This window comes from Pipistrellus hanaki (genome assembly GCF_964339955.1).
Source record: "Pipistrellus hanaki genome assembly, chromosome: 16".
Lineage (NCBI taxonomy): Eukaryota > Metazoa > Chordata > Mammalia > Chiroptera > Vespertilionidae > Pipistrellus > Pipistrellus hanaki.
Window position 1 is genome coordinate 42,809,326 of NC_140518.1, and position 20,405 is coordinate 42,829,730.

Below are 20,405 nucleotides of genomic sequence, written 5' to 3' on the forward strand. Positions count from 1 at the left end.
ATAGTATGAGCTGAGGACTGTCCATGTATAAGACATTTAGTCATGAACAAGATGCATTGGGTCTTCTATGAATTTAAGTAATCATTGAACTTTTGGCACTTCCTTCTTGAAATAAGACAAGACAAAGCAAAAGCTTTCATTATGATTCATTATTTTAAAAGCAACACTGTGGAGCCCAGCCAGTATGTCTCAGTGGTAGAATGTCAACTGGTGAACCAAGAGGTCACCGTTCAGTTCCTGATCAGGGCACATGCCAGGGTTGTGGGCTCGATCCCCAGAGGGAAATGTGTAGAAGGCAGCCAATCAATGATTCTTTCATCATTGATGTTCCTATCTATTTCTCTTTCCCCCTTCCAATCTGAAATCAATACTGATATATATATATATATATATATATATATATATATATATATACATATACACACTGATATACATATATACTGATATATATATACTGATATATATATATACTGATAGATATATATACTGATAGATATATATACTGATATATATATACATACATATATATATATATATATATACACACACACACACACATATATATATATATATGAAACACTGTGGAGGAATTCAGAAATACTTAAGCAAAAAGAAGTAAACAGAAATCCTTTTTTATCCACAGTAATAGTTTTCTATTTATCTTTGGTGTGTTTTTTTATCCCTAGTTAAGGTTATAACAACACCTCTCCAAATTAAAAAAAAATAAAAAATGAAAAACAATTTATAACCCATGCTTTGATATACTATGAACAATTATATTTTATTTATTTATTTATTTATTTATTTATTATTTTTTTAATAAGTTTTTATTTTTCATATTATTACAAATGTTCCTTCCCCCCCCCCCCACCATTGCTCTCCTCCACCAGGTTCCCACCCCATCCTCTGCCCTTTCCCCTCTCCCCATTGTCCTCATCCATAGGTGCACAGTTTATGTTCAGTCTCTTCCCACGCCCCCCTCTCCCCTTTTCCCCAAGAATCGTCAGTTCACTCCCCTTCCATACCTCTGATTCTATTATATTCAACAGTTAATATTGTTCATCAGATTTTTTTAATTTCCTTGGTTTTTAGATTCACTTGTTGATAATTATGTATTTGTTGTTCATAATTTTTATCTTTGTTTACTTTCTCTTCTGAAATATGTTTTATTGATTTTGAACAGAGAGGAAGGGAGAGAGATAGAGAGTTAGAAACATCGATGAGAGAGAATCATCAATCAGCTACCTCTTGCACACCCCCTACCGGGGATATGCCCGCAACCAAGGTACATGCCCTTGACCGGAATCGAACCCGGGATCTTTCAGTCCCCAAGCCAACGCTCTATCCATTGAGCCAAACGGGTCTCGGCTGAACAATTTTATTTCATTATAAAAAATTTATATGTAATTTAAAATATTTTTGAAACAAAATGGTGCATGCTATTTTTAGAATTTTGAAGAAAAAGAAAGAAGAAAAAGTTCACTTTTATCACTATTACTATTTTGGTGCACAATTTTCTGGACAGTTTTCTCTATACTAGTAATGATTATATATATACAATTTAAGATATTTTTTCTATAACTTGATTTTTATAGTGTTATAATTATTTTTATTTAATGTTGAGTAGACATAAAATGTGGATTGAGAATAAAGGCTAACAATACGACAGGCATCCCTGCCCTCTCCACCCATATACCCCTGTATAATCTGTCCCCTATCCCTTCTTCCTCTGAGCCATCTCTTTCCCTAATGTTGTTTACACTGCACTCTTGATTATGCTTCTAAGATTCACCCATGATACTGTGTATAGGTGTAGTATGCTTGCTTTTACTCCTGCTGATATTTCAGTGTAGGACTATCCCACAATTTATTTTCCATTTGCCCTCTTTAATGCTTCTAATACCAGCAGGGCTGCTATGGGCATTCTTGTGAATGATTACTGGCGTACACTTACAGTGGTATCAGCAGGATGTATGTAGGAGAAGGCTGGCTATGCTTATCTTTACTCTATAGATGACAACAGTCTTTGCCAAAGCGATAGGACTAATTCACATTCCCAACAGCAGAGTATATGTATCAATTGTTTCACACCCTCTCTAATATTAACACTTCTCAAATTTAGTATTTATTAAAACATGGAGGGAGCTATCCAGAATGGATGGAGAGAAGAAGAAGGAAAACTATTCTATCCAAACCCAGAAACCAGAACAGGTTACTCATAGTCAACAAATGTTGTTGGTTTGATGAGTTTCTTACTGTCTGCCTCAACTCAGCTCATTGCAGCCAGTGAAATCCCCTGTGTGACTGAAGGAAAAAAATAAATAAAGGGAAGTAAGAGGAGGCCATGTGATCTCCCAGAACATTTAGTCAATAACACAATTCAAAATAAAAAAAGAAATTAGAACCATAAAATAGCATGCATAAATTTAAAATAAATGTAAACAGAGTCCTAGAATATGTCTGGAAGAGGTGTCTGAGATCACATAGACCAGATTGGGCTCAGGTCCTTGTGTCCAATCTCTTAGCATTTCTAGTGCTTTCCTTCTAAGTTCCAGACCCTCAAGAGTCTAATTTCAATAGCAGTATATGTTTGGACCTACACCTTGCTGGGATTGACACTGACCTTTCCAGTCTCTTATATGGAGGAAGCAATGGTGAGAGGGTGAAGTATCTACCCCAATAAAAGAGAAAAATGATAATTGACCATACCTTGCCACACCCACAGTCAATCAGAGAGAGTATCCAAATTAACCCAACAAAGATGGCAATTAATTTGCATATGCTGAGGGAGGGAGGAGTGAAGACTGGAGATAGCATAAAAGGAAGAGGGAGGGAAAGCAGATAGCAAGGCAGCTGCAGGAGGGAAAGTGAAGGCAGGGTGGGCAGGGCAGGTGGCGGCAGTGGGTGGTGGAAAAGTGTGGGCTGGCAGAGGAAGGGAAAGCATGGGGCAGCAGTGGCTGGAGGGAAAGCGCGGGGTGGTGGGCAGAGATGGCTGGAATGAAGGGAAAGCACCAGGCAGCAGCAGGAGGGAAAGTGCAGGGCAGTGGTGGTGGTGGGAGGGAAAGTGCGGAGGGCGGGGGTGGGAGATGTGGCAGTGGTGGGAGAGAAGCCCTGTTCTTGCAGGAATCTTTCAGGCCTCTAGTACTAGTATAATAAAAAGGAACAGTTCAAAGGCAGAATGCCTACAGGATTTATTCTCTATCTCGATCTCTACCAGTATCTCTCTATCTCTGTCTCTATCTCTATCATCTCTCTCTCTCTCTCTCTCCATATATATATATATCTACATCCATCCATCCATTTCTATCTCTATCTCTATCTCTATCTCTATCTCTATCTCTATCTCTATCTCTATCTCTATCTCTATCTCTATCTCTATCTCTATCTATCTCTATCTCTATCTATTTCTATCTCAATCTATCTCTATCTCTATCTTTCTGATCTGGGGATCTCAGAAACTGTTTTCAGAGCCAAGAATGGTCCCCTAATCTCAAGGTGCCTAGACTCTGTTCATTGCTCATAGAGGCTGACTTCCTTCGGCTTTTCTTTCCTCACTTTGTATGGAGGGAGCTCTTACTCAATTCCCTGCTGGCTTTCAGCCTATGCAGAAACATCTCAGGGTCCACTCCCCAGATCCTACACACCTGGTCTTCCCAGGATGGTACCCCATCCCCAAGTCTGTGCTTTGTGGTTTGTGTGCTGTGTTCTACTCCATGACCTGTAGGCTCTCCTCTATGGTGGGCAGGAGGACTGGCCCTCACCTGGCACCAGCCTGGGAGCAACAGCTGCTGGTCTCTAACAAGACATTTGTGAGGATTTAATGAGAAATGGATGAGAATCAGCAAGGGTTTATCAATTTTTATCAATCTTTCCAAATAATCCATTTTTGACTTTGCTGATTTTACTTTTTTATTTGTTTGTTTCTTGGGTCATTGCTTACCAATCTTATTATTTTCTTCCTTCTACTTTGGGTTTAATTTTTTTCTAGCTTCTTAAGGTGGATGCTTTATTCATTTATTTCATGTCTTCTTTTGTAATGGAAACATTTAAAGCTATACATTCTCTTTTAGGTTATGCTTTAGCTTCATAATGCCATTTTTAAATACAATATGTTTTCATAATTTTAAAATTTCCCTTGCAATTTTATATTTGTCCTATGGGTAATTTAGAATTGTGATTTTCCCCCCCAAATATTTGGGATTGTTCTAGGTATCTTATTGTTACTGATTTCTAACTAAATTCCATTATAGTCAGAGAATATACTCTGTTTTATTTTAATTCTTGGATATTTATTGAAACTTGTTCCCTGGCCAGCATAGAGTGTATCTTGATGAATGTCCCATGCACATGTGAAAAGAATATGGATTCTGCACTTGCATTTTCAGAAATTTGTTGAATATGTTGTGCTTAGCTGTCATTGTCTGTATTTATCTAGCTTGGGGTTCCTGAGCTGTGTGAATCTATAGTGTACTGGCTTTCACCCATTATGTCTTCAAACATTGTTTTCTTTTCCATTCTCACTCTCTTTCTGGTGCTCCAGTTACATGTGTGTTACTCTGTTTGGTATTTTCCCACACATCGTGAATGTGCTCTTCTTTTTTACGGCATTTTAAAAAAAAGTCTTTTGTGTTTCAGTTGATATATTTTCTTTTGACCTGTCTTCAAGTCTACCATTTTCTTTTTTCTCTGTTCTCTCTGCTGTCTGCCTAGATAATGCAACCTCAAATTATAAGATCTTATTTTACATTTTTTGCATTTCTTTCTTTAAAAGGTTTAAGTGTCTCTGATAAGATATCCACATCTTCATTCATGCTGATCATCTTTTCTACCAAATATTTAATCATTTTATAACTGTTTTTTACTTATTTTTTAAAATATGTTTTATTGATTTTAGAGAGAAAGGGAGAGGCAAAGAGAGATAGAAACATTGATGAGAGAGAGACACATTGATTGGCTGCCTCCTGCATGCCCTGGCATGTGCCCTGACTGGGAATTGAACTGGGGACCTCTTGGTTCTTAGGTTAATGCTCAATCACTGAGCCACACTGGCTGGGCTTATCACAGTTTTTTAAAAGTTCACATTTGCTCATTTCAACATTGGGGCCATGTCTAGTTCCGCTTCTACTGAATATTCTTTTTCTTAAACACAGGTTACATTTTCTTGCTTCAAATGTTTCAAATATTTGAATTTCCTGGGCATCAATTTTTAAATTGTGAATTGGGCATTTTGTATAGAGCAATTATAGAGGCTGAAGCAAATAATACCCTCAAAATAGGCATGCCTCTTCTTTCAGGCTGCTAATGTATAAGGCTGATTCAATTTGATTTGTATTTTAACTGGATTTGGGCCTTGTTGAAGCTTTAGTTTGACTCAGTTTGCAATGGTTTTAAATATTCTGAGAGGGACCAGTGTGGGTGGTGGGAAGGTCCTTTCTTTCAGCAGGGTTTAGGATCTGGGCCCTGGTATATTCTTGTGGGAAACCAATTCTGTGTACATGCAAACACCTGGGTATATACTGGAATCTTTATGCTTAGTATGTAGACGTCCTTGCTTAAAGGACACTGCAAACACCTGTGTCTTTTCAAGGATGTTTACCCTGCTTCAAGTATCTAATAGTTATTTTAGTTCAAGCTATTGTTACAAAAAAAGCCTAAGGAGACAGGTGAACAGGACTGTCTTGTTCCTATAGCCAGGCAGTCCCTTAGCCCTCTCTTTCATATTAGCAATTGTGTGTCAGAATAATTATTCATACGTTGCTCAGGGTCTGCTCATCAACCTTAGCACTAGCCCTCAATTGATACCTTTAAATACATTCCCTCACTTACTTTTTCTGGGAACTCCCTTAATACTCAGGAGGAAATTTCTGAGAGCTGGTTTTTATGAGTTGGGCAGGGCAAGAAGAAGAAAATGGAAACTGCAGAACCAACCACTTTCTGATAATGGATCTTTTTACCTATCTTCATGATCATAGCACTTACCACATTGAGTTATATATGTTATTTATGCCATTTTCTTTTTTAAAAATTTAGACCATGTCCTGTTGACTTTAAACCAAATTAGTACCATGTCTTTGTGGATTTTAACCAAATCCTAGCACATGATGATAATAACATGATGAATTTTCTGACATAGTCAATATTTCTTATACTTTTGTTTTTTTAATGAAGGTGATTTATTGAAAATAAAATTCTATATTAGTAATTGTATATGTAAGATTTCCAATATCAATCTTAAATCCAGGAAATAACCCTTTGTCTTATGTGATTTTACTTGAATTGGAAAATAACATACTTATATACAAAGTATGTGCTTATTTTGCCTTATTCTGTTGAATGAATAATGTGAGGGAGCCTTAGGATACTTGAAATGCTTGTAAAGCATCTTAGAAATTTCCTAGATGGTAAATTGATGTTCCCAGATGAAATTGATGTGCCCAGGATCATACAGATAGAATTGGTCATTTTTATATTTCACTGAGTGCATTATTTACCAATGTTTCTCCAGGGGTAATCACACCTGATACATCATGGAACTTAATAAATATTTGGTGAATGAATGAATAAGTCAGTGATTTGACTAACAGTATGTGTTATGCCCAAGTCCCATTATGGAGTTGAAATACTAACAGGAATAAAAAGATCAGGAAGGCCATGAGTCAAGGTTTTCATCTTTGGGGATGATCCAAGGTCTCTTAGGCAGTGGTGGCAGCAAGTAGCCAGGAGGCAACATGGTGGATCCCCAGCATGGAGGGCCTTGTTTTGTGCCCTAGCTTTCTGACTCATTCTAGCAGCTTTGAGGCCCCACGTAGGTCCAGCAGAATGCCCCAGCCATGAGCACAGGGAATTCCGGCTTAACTATTAATGTGCTGTAACATCATTGACTATTCCTGCTCTGTGCCCTCCTCATTGCTTCCCAAGGCCTGGCCCTGTTGGGTTGGTTTCATTTCAGTGTCTGTAGTTTTATTTCCCCAGGTGTCAATCACAGCTCTCTCCCTTCAAGAGCAGAAGCTCCATGGATGCTTCATGGATAACACTTCCCTTGTATGGTGCAGCTTCATCCCCCTATTTTCAGGTTTGGCCCAGTGTCAGGTTGCAGCAGGCATGGCTCCACCTTTCATTTATTTATTTATTTATTTATTTATTTATTTATTTATTTATTTTTATTGTTGTGGCTCCACCTTTGAAATAATGTACTGCAAACCCCTTTCTAGCATTCTCCATACAGCTCCTTCTCTGTGCTTTTCTATCTGGAGTTCTTGCCATGCTTCTCTGTATGTGTACAGTGGATCAAAGCATACAGGTTGGCATTGCATTAGATCCTTCCCCTTGTCCCTGTGCTCCCTCTGTATTCCCCACACACTAGCAGGCATTCCCTCCTACCCAGCATCCAAGCTAGTAACCGGGGAGTCACCCTTGGCTCATCCCTCCACTTCACCTCCTTCATCTACAGTATCTCCACCCCTCCTCCTTCTTTGTGGTTTTACTTTCCTTGGTTTCAGTTAGTCTTGGTCAATTGGTGGTCTAGTATTTCCAAATATTAAATGGAAAATCCTGATGTAAACAATTTATGAGTTTCAAGTTGCACGCTGTCCTGAATCATGTCTTGACCCAGTGCACCCAAACACACTCAAAATGTAAACCTGCCAGTTAGTCACTTAGTAGCCTTCTCAGTTATTAGATTGACTGTTGGTATCACGGAGCTTATATTCAAAAAGCACTTATTTTACTTGCTCCCAAATGCAAGCGTGGTGTCATTTCAATTGCAATATGCCAAAAAGAAGCCGCCAAGTGGTTCTTTTAAGAGAAAAGGTGTACTTGTGGTATAGGAAAGAATATAGTATATATAGGGTTCAGTACTATACGTTCCACTGGTGGTCTTGGAACATATCCCTCACAGATAGGGGGACTACTGTATTCAATCACTGACTTAATTGCATTTAGAAATTAAGTATATCTGCTTCTCACCATTCCCACTACCCGTCATACGTCAGGCCCTCATCATTTCTCTCCATGACAGCTGTAAGAGTGTCCTATCAACTGGATTTTATTCCAGTTTGCCTCTCTCAAATCTGTTCCATCATCAGACAGCATCCAAAGTGCAAATCAGCCTCTTGTCTCTTTCTGTTGAAAATCCTTCAAGTACTCATCATTGTTTCCAGCATGAAATGGAAGCTTCTCTTCTGTGACCTGACTTCTGACTCCCCATTTACCACATCTCTTTACTACCTTCAAACTTCATGGAAATCAAGACTCAGCCCTCTGACTGCCATGTGATTCCTTAAAAGTGCAGGTCTCTTTTCTGCTTTTTATGAATGAGCTGTCAACTTGGCAAGGCACAATTTCCCTTTCTTGTGAATCATGGGGCAGAATGAAATACTATCAGCATAGATACATCCCACGATCCCTGCTTAGATTAATATTTATAACAAATAAGGAAAATCACTATTTCATTCCCTTAATGTTTTTAAGAAAGAGAGAGAAACCCATGCACTCAGATGTTCAAAGACATGCAAAATGTAAAACTGAAACACAAGTTACATAATAATTATAAAACTTTGGTTGTTAAGCTTTTAACATAAATTTAAAATAAGCACATTTTCCTTTTCTGATTTACTGACACCCTGGAGCCAGACCTCTTTGGTCTCATTTCCATGTTGATGAGGTATTAGTTGTGTGTTCTGTGGGTTACTTACCTGTGTGTGCTGCAGTTTCCTTATGTGTGACAGGATAATTCTAGTAAGATTAAATACATTTGCATCTATAAAAGAATTAGAGCACCTCTGGGTCATAGTAAGTGCTATATTTTAGGTACTATTATCATTATTACTGAATATTTCAATGAATCCATTTTATACATTTAAAAGGACAGGGCTTTTGTTCTTTGCTTGAGTAAATCCATTCCAACACTCTTTTCCTGGTTAATCATTCTTCAATCTCAGCTCAATTTAAATATCTTTTTATTGATTATTTTAGAGAGAGAGGAAGGGAGGGGGGAGAGAGAGAAAGAAACATTGAAGTGAGAGAGAAACATTGATTGGTTGCCTTTGTGTATGCATCCCAAACCAGGAATCTAACCAGTGACCTTTTCATGCATGAGATAATGCTCTGCATACTGAGGCACACTGGCCTGTGCTCATCTGAATTTATAATAAAGAAAAGTTGGGATAAACTGAATGGACCAATCTAAGTAATAATAGTTAATTATAAATTATTAGAGGCCCTGTGCATGAAATTCATGCACTGGGTTGGGGGGTACCTTGTCCCTCAGCCTGGCCTGCACACTCTTGCAATCTAGGACCCATCGGCAGACATCCCTCTCACAGTCTGGGACCCCTCACTTCTTAACATCCACCTACTTGCTGTTTCTCAGTGCTTGGTACTGCCGCAGAGAGGCTCCCACCACAACAAAGGCAATGCCAGCAGCCAGGGAAAGGAAGGCCCATTCTGGCAGGAATCTTCATGCATTAGGCTGTAGCAACCATAAGGACCTTAAGGACCAGTCACTATGACACCCACTGTGGCCAGTGAACCAGCGTGATCAAGGGTTGGGGCTGTCAAGCCAATCTCCTGGGGCCTGATGCACTGACCACGAAGAGGCAGACATTCAATGCAAGAGCTGTCCCTGGTGGTCAGTGCATTCCCACAGAGGAGCACCACTCAACCAGAAGCTGGGCTCATAGCTGGCAAGCGCAGTGCTGGTGGTGGGTACATTTATCTACATTTGAGTTTCTGTATATTCTTTTTTTAAAAATATATTTTATTGATTTTTACAGAGAGGAAGGGAGAGGGATAGAAAGTCCGAAATATCGATGAGAGAGAAATATGAATCAGCCGCCTCTTCACACCCCCTACCGGGGATGTGCCCGCAACAAGAGTACAGGCCCTTGACCGGAATTGAACCTGGGACCCTTGAATCCGCAGGCCGACGCTCTATCCACTGAGCGAAACCGGTTTCAGCTCTGTATATTCTTTATTTCAGACAGTGTTTTTTAATTTCCGACTGGTCGTTTTCCTATTTTTTTTTTTTTTTTTTGGTATTCTCATTAAGGTTCTTGAAGCTATCTTCAAGTTTCTCGGCGGTTTTTAGAAGTTTCTTGAATAACCTTAATAAATGTGATTCTGAACTTTGTGTGTTCCAGTAGTTTACTTTCCTCTATCTCTCCCATTCATGACATGCTTCTGTGTCTCTGCATTTTCGTTGCCTCTCTGTGTTGATGGAGTGGTTTTGTGTGGTAGGTGAGCTATAGGTACCAGTAGCTCAGCTTCTCCAATCACCTGAGGTGATTGCTCTTGGTACACACTTTTGTGGGCTGAGTGCAAAGTCTTGGTGTAGTTAAGCCTTAATAGCTGTTGGTACACTGGAAGGAATTGACCTCCAGGCCAATTGGCTGTGAGGACCCATTGTATCTATAATGGAAGAACTGCTGTGCTGGAGACATGCTTATGGTGCAGGCCTTGTTACAGTGGGGCTTTGGTGCTCACTGAGTCCGAATTCTGAATGTGTCACTTATGGATATGAGGAGTTGCATCTGGTGTCTCACACTGACCATTAGATTCACTGGCTTCTGGATCTCCAATTGGGTGCATTTCAACTACTGTCTGAGGCCACCTGCAAGAGCTTGAGCAAGAACCACTGTTCTCTCCTCCCTGCTTGGAGCTTGGAGGCTTTGGAGCTGTCTCCACCAGATTGCAAGTTTGCTAGGTTAAACTGCAATAGAGAAGGTCATTCATATGCAAAAGCTACTGCTTGGAGCTTGGGTGTGTTTATAGATTGTGCAGGGCGGAGTCTCAGGGCATCACTCTGTTAGGGTGTGGCAAACAGTGATGGCTGCCCCTCATGTGTCTCTGCCTCTCTGAGGGCATCCCTATGTCTTGTGCTCCAATACAGCAAACAATTAATTTGGGCACAGCTCTGCAAGTAAGCCACCCTCACTTTCCACCCCTATGGCAGATAGCCCAGCTTTTCCCCGAAACTGGATTTCAGAGAGATTGGGGGTTTGTCTCTCTTTGGGTTGAAGAAAGCAATGCCCTCCGCCAGTCGGGATCCACTGCCAGCCCGAATCAAGCTGGTGCCTCTGTACCTCAGTTTTTCAGTGCCAGTGCTCTGAATGCTCCTTTCTCTTCTAGTCTAGTTGTAGAGATTCCATACAGCCAGCTTTCCTGTGATTCTGGGTGATAGATGTTTTGTCTTTTAGTTGTAGTTTTGTAATTGTTGTGCATGGTAGCAGTTTAGGTATGTTTACCTAAGCTGCCATCAATATGTTACTCTTTTATTAGGTAGATAGATGATATAATATTTTGGTGTACTCATAAAATAAAATATCTTGCATGCCAATTTTAAATAACATGAGTCTTTAATTACAGGGAAGAATATAAAGTAATAATAATAAGATATGCTAGTTCAAAAAAGACTATAAAATAACAGTAGTAAAATACAAAACTACTTTTATGTCCAGAATGCTGGGCAATTTTTGTTTTCCTGTTTTCTTCTTCTTAAAGTGTGTCCCATTCCACAGCACTCTAACTGGTGTATTTTTGGGTCAGCTACTCTACCTGGAAGCAGTAGGGCCATTGGGAGGAAGACTCTCTCAGAGTTCGGCTATGGAGAGGAGCTCAGATTGCCAGACTAGACTAGCTTTTATGAATTTCCTGAGATGCCAGGCCTTGTGACTATCTTGGAAAGGTCTTCAATACCCACTCCCCCCTACCCACCTTCTTTAACGGCTTAGTCCATCCCTGGACTCTGGGGCCACCCAATTGTGAAGTTCAAATCCTGCCATATTGTAAGGGGGGAGGGAAGGGCCAGCGGTGAGTAGAAAGGAACAAGGTGAAAAGAACCACGTGATCCCTGGTGATTTTGGGAAAAAGGCTCACTCTTCTATAGTCACTTCAGCCCAAAAACAATAGAGGTAAGAACCTGAGGTAGGAGAGCGGCGCTTGGTTGCTAAAAGGCACATTCATGACAGGGCTGCCAATTGGGAGATGGCCGCCAATTGTTGGGCACCTGCTCAGTGCATGGCACTTGTATCCCATTTGTCTTGGATAGTTGTATATGCCCCGGTATTTTGGATCACTTGTGCTCCTGTCTCCTGGATCGATTGTTGTGCTCCAGTATTTTGAATCACTCATTGTAGCCCAGTAATCTGGGTCACTCTCCTTGCCCCAATTGCCTTGGTTGCTCACTGTGCCCCGGACCTCTGCCTGTCATGTCTGGGCTGTGGGTCTGGACCCTCGGCTTCTGTTCCTGTGGCAGCTGTTATGGCTGCAGGTCCAGGCAGCTCCGATTCTAGAGTTAGCTATGGACTCTATCTTGCTGACCTCCATCCCCCTGGGGCCCACTGAGCCCTGGTCTTGGGATCAGCAAAATCCCTCAAATATTGAAAGTCATTTCAATATTTCAATGTTTAACCCTGATGCCAATGCTCTACTTTCAGAGGCTCCTGACAAAATGGTACCATCTACAAACCCTCAGGAGGCCTCAGCTCAGCTTCCACTCCAAAAAGAAGTCTCAACTCAATTTGAGTGTCCTCTGAGCCCTTCAAATTTTGGTTCTACCACCATGGCATTCAAGATGAGCTTCCATCCTACCCTGATCAATCTTCAAAGATCTCAGCTATACCTCCTGTGCCTCTTGCCAACATAAAAACTTCTTCAGACAACCAGAAGAGTCAAGGTGAACATCCAAAATCTTCTAGAGAAGTTGAAGCTCAACCTTCAGTCCATCAAAAGGAAACATCTTCGCTTCTAGATTGGGGTAAAGGTCTGCATCAAGTGTTATCTATCACTGTTGATGATGTGGATATGGGGATTTTGATAAAGCCAAAACCCCCTAAGAAGAAAAAAACATCTGCAACTGACAAGGAGGCCTTTTTTTTTTTTTTTTTTTTTTTTTTTTTTTTTTTTTTTTTTTTTTTTTATCCTCCTAGTAGGCCAACTGAAAATATCAAACCTTTATATCAACAGGAGACCTCAGGTCATCCTATTTTGCAGGCTTATGTCCTGAAGCAGACTGCAGCTCCTCCAAAGAACTCTGAGGTGACACTTTCACGTACACAGCCTGTTCAGGCTCAGCAACCCAACCTTTCCACCGTTGGACCTAGGACTCACCATCACCCCAGAACTGACTTTGGTAACAGATGCTGTAATCCAGCAGCAGACTATCGCTTCTCCAAAACACCCTGAAATGACACTTCCATATCCAGAGCTTGTTCAGGCTCTGAAGCCAACCTTGTCTCAATTCACAGCTCTGTCTTTTGAGGTGGAAGCTGCCAAAACTCAGCAACCAGGCTCAGATGAGATGGTCCCTCCAATGACTGAACCGAGTTCCACCATGAACATATGTGAGTTCTGCACCTGCAGTATTGGAACACTGTCGTGTATTGGTTTTGGCTCAAACCAGAAGCTCAGCAAAGTTCCTGTGCCGGAGACCAGCACCTGCAATGCCACCTTCACCATCTTGTAAGCATTGCCTTTTCTCACTTATTCTCTGCATCTTGGCTGACATGGCAGCCTTTTCATTGAGTTCTTTCTGGGCCTTCCTCATCTCCCCACAAACCACTTTGACAGACATCTGTTTTTATCTTTGTTTGACAACTATTCCTTGTCATTATTCTCCTTAATATTAGTGATCCCTACTACAACAGTCTTTTACTTGTAATTGCCCATATTAGTTTTCCTGATCCATACTTTTATACCCATCATTTCATTCTTTAACCTCTGTTGTCCTCCCTCTTTTGCTTCATCCTGGTGTGTGTCTATTCTTCTAATCTCTCTCTCTGTCTTTTCTTTCTACATTTTCCCTCTAGATGGATAATACTTTACTCATTACTCAGTGATTTGTGCTTTTCCCTGTCAAATATGTCTATGTCCATACTAGTCCTCTTTATTTCCAACCACCCTTACACTTTTATCACCTGGAAAGATTTGCACAGTGGGCACTGCTTTCCTGTGGCCTGCTATAAGGTTTCTTTACATTTGTTTTCTTAAAATGATAAATTTTTGACATTTTCCTGGTGAATTATTATTCTCTCATTGATTTGTAGGAGTCATTGTAGACACAAGTGATTTTGGAAAAAAAATGCATTCAAAGTAGTTAACTGGCATTACCTATCCAAGAAAAACAGTTCTGGTTCTGAGGAGAAGCCTCAGGGTGCCAGTGGCCCCACATTATGTCTTTATAAATTGTGCAAACGGGGAAGCTGAGAGCTGTGGAAATTAGAAAGGTGGTGTTTTCTACATTTGAACATTCCCCATAAGGTTTCCATGATTGTTTTACTTATTCTGTTCATTAGTTTCTTAGCTATTTAAACACATTAACTGTGTTTCTTCACAGAAACTTGCAAGGAAATGCTATTTCATACATTGGTAAAGATATGTGGAAGTCATACCCTTTGGTTGAGAAATTGTGAGTATATTCTCTCCAAAAATGAATTGTAAAAAATAACTCTATTTTAAAATCCTTCTTGGTCCAGAATTTTCAGTCAGTAGCTCTGAGGAAAGGTATTTTCCCCTCCGTATCCCAAATCAACATCTATAGATTGTAATTCTGTTTATTTTAAAAATTAAATTTGGTGGGCTCTCTTTAAAATCAGAGTTGATTTAAAATTTTTTTCCATTATAACAAGTAATATATGATTATTCTATATAATAAAGGGCTAATATGCACATGGTTATCACACTGTCACACCATAACAGCTCAGAAACTCATCACTGGGGAGAGAGGAATGGGAACCACCTGGGCTGCGGCCCATCACAGTATAAAGCTGCCCATGGTCCTGGGCACCAATGGCTGGGGCTGCAGCCCAGGAGAGGGACAATCTACACACCTGACCATCCCGGGCACCAGTGGTTGTGTTTATGCCTGCGAACTGGCCCCAAAGATTAACAAGGCGCATGCCCCATGGCCCATGGTACCAGACTCTGCACCTGTGCCTACAGCCCTGCCTTGTAGAGGGACAAGCCACCTGCACTGCCTAGCTAGGTGCCAGTGCCTGTGGATGCAGCAGGCCTGGACAAAGCCGGCCTGGTTTCTGGGTGCCTGTGGCTGGCCAGAGGGAGGGAAGTCTGGGGCCTGGGTGCTTGCAACCACCTGGAGGAATGAATCCTGGATCCTGGATGCAGGGAGAAGCAGAGGCAGTTAGGGATGATCAGGCCAGCAGGGAAGCAGTGAGGGGTGATGAGGCCAGTAGGAGATCAGGCAGGCAAGGAGAGGTGGTTAGGGGCAATCAGGCAGGCAGGCAGAGGGATTATAGGTGATTAGGCAGGTAGGCAGGCAGGCAGGCAAATGGCTAGGTGCCAGCAGTCCTGGATTTTGAAAGGCAGTCAGAGATTCCCCATGGGGTCCTGGATTGGAGAGGGTGCAGACCAGGCTGAAGGATTCCCCCCTTCCATGCATGAATTTTGTGCAGCAGACCTCGACTTTTCTCAATATATAGAAAAGAAGTAGCAGGTATAGTTAAAACCCTGCTTGTGCCCTCATGCACCATGCTAAGGTACCTGATACTCTATGTTTAGTATATTTTCTTACAGACCTTTTTCCATGCATTTGCCTACACACATATTTACAGATAGCAAAATAGGTATGTTGTGTGATTTTCACATTCTTAAAAATATAAATGGTAACATCCGACAACTTGATTCTTTCACCTCACAGTATACCTTAGACATATTTTCTTCTTGGTAAGTAGAGGGAAACCTAATTCATAACATTCCATAATTTAATAATCCCTCTATTGATGGATATCTAGACTATGTCCAGTTTTCTTGTTACATGTATTGCTGGAACAAACATTCTTGTACATGCGTGTTTTTTTTTTAACATGGGCAGGTATTTATGTAGAATAGATATTTAGAAATAGAACTGTTGGGTTAAAGACTATATTGATATCACAGTTTAATTGCCTCACAGAAGTTGTGCCAACTTACATTCCAATCAGTGGGCCACAATAGCATGTTTCCCTCTACCCTCCTACCACTGCAGAGTCTCTGTTTTTTGGCTGATTTAATAATGGGTGAATAAAACGGTCCTGTCTACATTTGAATTATTTGACTACTTGTGAATTTAAATATATTTATATATTTATTGAACATTTCTATTTCTCCTCTGAATTTTTCTTGCTCTTTTTTGCCCATTTTGCAGAAAAATCCGTTTAGGCACATAAGTGATTTGGGAAGAAATATTTACATTCCAAGTAATTAACTGACATTTCCAAGACATGTGTGCCATATTTAATAGATGACATCTATTAAATTTAGTTCCAATTTAATAGATGTCATAAATGATGTCTCAAATAATAACAAAAGACATAATAGTCATAGTAATCTAAAAACAGGGTTTTTGAACACCCTAAAAGATTCCTCCCTTAGTCTGATATCTTATTGGTAAGGGAAAAAAAGAACCAGGCAGTTGTTTTTAATATGAATTTTTTGAAACTATACATATTTTATTTTTTCCATGATAGTATCTCGTATTTAAAATGTAAGTCATTTGGCACAAGAAAAAAATGACATTAGCTTTCTTTAAGATGTAGAGGGAGTAGGATAGTCTGAAAGATGACCTAGGAAAACACTTTGGATTCTGTGCCACATACCTTTGGAATTTTGACCCATAAGAATCTACATTATATATTTTTAAAATAAATTAAACTTTAAACAATAATTTTGAAAAAACTTGTGTTTGGGAGTTTTTACACAATAACATAACTCTCATAAGGTTTGAAGATTTCTAAGTCAGCTTGAGATTTATTCTTTATGAGGGAGAGGTTCCTAATTTAGGGTCAATTTAACTTTAAAAAATATACTTTTCATTAATTCAGAGATGGAGGGGGAGATAGAAACACCAATGATGAGAATCATTGATTAGCTTCCTCCTGAACTCTCCCCATTGGGTATGGAGTCTGTAACCAGGCATTGAAACTGGGACCCTTAAGTCTTCAGGGTTTATCCACTAAGTAAACCAGCTTTAGCTGCATGTTGATCTATTAATTTTGGATTTAGCCATATTACTGAATTGTATTATTGCTAATAAATTTTAATCTACCCCTAACCAGTTTGGCTGAGTGGATAGAGTGTAGGCCTGAGGACTGGGTTTGATTCCAGTCAAGGGCACATGCCGGTTGTGGGCTTGACCCCCAGTATGGGTGTGCAAGAGGCAGCAGATCCATGATTCCTTCTCATCATGGATGTTCCTATCACTCTCTCCCTCTCCTTTCCAATTTGAAATCAATAAAAAAAATAAAAATATTTCTAAAAATGTAATCTATGGCTCTTGGGCTTTTTAGGTTGTGCATCATGTCATGTGCAAATATGTTCTGTCTCTTTCTTTCCAGTATTTCATTTTTCTTATTAAATTGATTAGGATCTCCTCAACAATGATGAATATTAATAGTGATAAAGGACAACCTACTCTTGTTCTTGACCTAAAATAAAGCTGCTGTGTAGATTTCTGGTAGAGACTTTCATTTTCTTTTCTACTTCTAAGAGTTTTCATTGGGAATTATCTGATAGATGTTATCTACAACAGCAATTAACATGCATTACAAGGTCCTAAATTAGGGAATATGAAGGAGTCCAAGGACTACTCAACTGAGTTCCTGTCCTCAAAAAAGTTATCTGACTTAAAAGGAAAGGAATCAAAGCTTTAGAGCAGTGGTTCTCAACCTTCCTTTTGCTGCGACCCTTTAATACAGCTCCTCATGTTGTGGTGATCCCCAACCATAAAATCATTTTCGTTGCTATTTCATAATTATAATTTTGCTACTGTCATGAATGGTAATGTTAATATCTGTGTTTTCTGATGGTCTTAAGTGACCCCAGTGAAAGGGTTGTTCGACCCCAAAAGGGGTGGAGACCCCCAGGTTGAGAACCACTGCTTTAGAGACAGTGGTCATTGTGATGAATAATCATGATGTTGTTTTCTCCCAAAACAGATGTGTCGCAGTATAGAGTCTACTGATGAAAGCTCCAGGTAAATATGAATCTGGTAATTTAGCAGAATTTTAGAAATAGAGGAACTTCCTCTTTCTGTAAGCAGCTAGAAGTGACCTCTGCAAATGGTTCATTATTCATTTGAGTCAGAAAAACCAACAAAAACGTGGAAATCCAAAAGTTTAAACCTATTTATTTATTTAAGTATTTATGTAATTATTTATTTATTTATTTTCACTTTAAGCACACCTGTGAAACTTCCTCAGCCATCAAGGGTATGCGTATTCAACAAACCACCAAACAGGTGAAGGATGTCACTTTACACAAGCAATGTGTGCCATCCTATCGTTACAATAGTGGAGTTGGTAGGTGTGCCCAGGCCAAAGAGTAGGGCTGGGCACAATGTCAGTGGCCTTAAAAAGAGTGCTGAATTTTGCTGCCCATGCTTAAAAATGCAGAAACCAAGCTTAAGGGTTTAGACATAGATTCTCTGGTCATTAAGTACATCCAGGTGAACAAACCTCCCAAGATGCAATGCAGAACTTACAGATCTCAGAGTGGATTAACCCACACATGAGCTCTCCCTGCCACAGTGAGATGACCCTGATTAGAAAAGGGCAGATTTTTCATAAAACAGTAGAGGGGGTTGCACAAAAGAAAAAGATGTCTCTGAGGAACTGAAAAAAAAACAAAATCTTATGGTCTGGGAATAAATTCATTATTAAAACAAACCAAAAAAACAAACAAACAAACAAAAAAAACAAAAACAATAAAATAACAACTACAGGACAATTTGGAACTCATCTATTTCAATTTCCTCCTTTTATAGTTAGGAAACCATCAAATTTGGAAAGAATATTTATCCTGATGCTTTCCTTAGATTTTGCAAAAATGGCTCATTATGCAAAGTTGAAATAGAATGGGACTGGCACAGATGTGTCTGCTGTCACTACTCCTTTAAGGAGATGGTGTAGAGGGTTGTGTCTTGGTTGTGTTTCTGCTGGTGATGGAGGCTCTGGGGAAAGAGTAGAGAAGGCCACATGGTCTTAGGGTAAGGGCACTAGTCTCCTTTAAGGCTGATGAAAGGTACAATATATGAGTCCTTCCTGCAAATTAGCAGGAAAACCTCAATATATCAGACTAATTTGAGCAAAGGTGTGTCCTTTAAAGTGCATTAAATAATAAAGTAGATTTTCCAAATGCATATTATAAAATAACATTTTGTTATTAATTCACTGTTATTTTAAACAAATTTTAGAATGATGTTTTAGATGATCCGTTTGTACTTATGCAGTCCCATTTGTATAATTAAAATTATATATGAAAAGTTTAATTTCAAAGATAAATTGTCTATGTATTCCCATCATGTTAAATTTATACTGAAATGGCCTAGTAAATGCATGCTTTCACTGGTCACCCAGAGTACGCAAATGCACAGGACTGGGGCTTAGCAACATCAGAACCAACCATGCCCGCCATCATTAGAACTGCTGCAGAAAGTCATGCAGTGTAATTACTTCCTAATCATTTCCCAATCATTTTTAATAAGGAGTGACTCTTGGATTTAAATATGCAGACTACAGTTGTAGATATATAATATTTACTTACATAAATATTGCCACTGTTTTTTTCTAACATATGACCTATATGCTAGAATTTAAAAAAAATAATAGTGTAGTAATAACAAAAAAATACCCTGCTAATTTAATTATAAGCAAACTTTGCTTCGAAGCATTTTAAAATTAACAGGTTATTATTTTTCACATATGACATATGGACCAGAAACTTTGTCTGTTAATTACAAAGTCCAAATTTTAGCTGGGAGAGACCTTATACAGTAGTTTGTCTTTTTCTTCAATAAAAAGAAAATGGACGAGGGAAAGGGGAAAATACCTTGCCCATTGTTGGGAACTTTTCCATTGATTATATTGTGCTTGGGTTTTTGCTACATTTTATGTCACAACTCAGTACACACCTGCCAGACATAAGTAGTTTCTAAAACAGATGCACTCTGATTTTTTTTCTATTCTGTTTGTATTAAAAAACTAAACCTTTGCATTTCAGTGTCTGTTATGACCTTTAAACGTTTTCACCACTCCCTCACCAGTGGCAGTCAGCAAGCTAGATAACTTTGCTAGTTGGGGTCAGATATTTATTGCGTGTGATTTACCTTATAGGATAAAGCCGGTAGGAAAATAAAAACACCTCCTCACCCCGCCCCAGGAAACGATGCACGGGAGACTGAGTCTAAAAACAGATGTAAAATGCGTCTGGAGAGTGTAAACTGCTTCTGCCCAGTGTGGTTGTGCCTTTTATTTTTATTTTTTCACTGCATGAGGACACTTGTGCAAGGGCCAAGAAGGTGAGTGGAGCTGAAATCATGCTGATATCCCATGCCAACCTGTGAGGGTCACCAAAGGAGGAACACATGAGGCCCAAAGGGGAAAAGAATTATAAATATACTAGAGGCCTGGTGCACA

General features: G+C 39.5%; 1 protein-coding gene and 1 long non-coding RNA gene across 2 annotated transcripts in view; both read left to right on the plus strand.

Moving 5' to 3' along the window:
* LOC311610518 overlaps positions 1-12,899 on the plus strand; it is a 45,736-nt gene extending 32,837 nt beyond the window's left edge. The window contains exon 4 of the long non-coding RNA XR_014792966.1: positions 12,435-12,899. This is a non-coding gene — a long non-coding RNA (uncharacterized lncRNA). The remainder of the gene's footprint in view (positions 1-12,434) is intronic.
* A 43-nt stretch (positions 12,900-12,942) lies between these two features.
* On the plus strand, positions 12,943-20,156 carry LOC311610520 (leucine-rich repeat-containing protein 37B-like). The gene is made up of 4 exons (XM_084861855.1): positions 12,943-13,458; positions 14,333-14,404; positions 17,928-17,965; positions 20,103-20,156. The coding sequence occupies exons 1-3, from the start codon at positions 13,184-13,186 to the stop codon at positions 17,941-17,943; spliced, it is 363 nt and encodes a 120-aa protein (XP_084717981.1). The 5' UTR covers positions 12,943-13,183; the 3' UTR covers positions 17,944-17,965; positions 20,103-20,156.
* The last annotated feature ends 249 nt before the right edge of the window (positions 20,157-20,405 follow it).

Bases quoted from the DNA above. Each gene is read 5' to 3' on its own strand.
- LOC311610520 (XM_084861855.1), top strand. From the start codon at position 13,184: ATGACACTTCCATATCCAGAGCTTGTTCAGGCTCTGAAGCCAACCTTG. The intron at 13,459-14,332 runs GTAAGCATTGCC...GTTTCTTCACAG, and splicing joins AATGCCACCTTCACCATCTT to AAACTTGCAAGGAAATGCTA.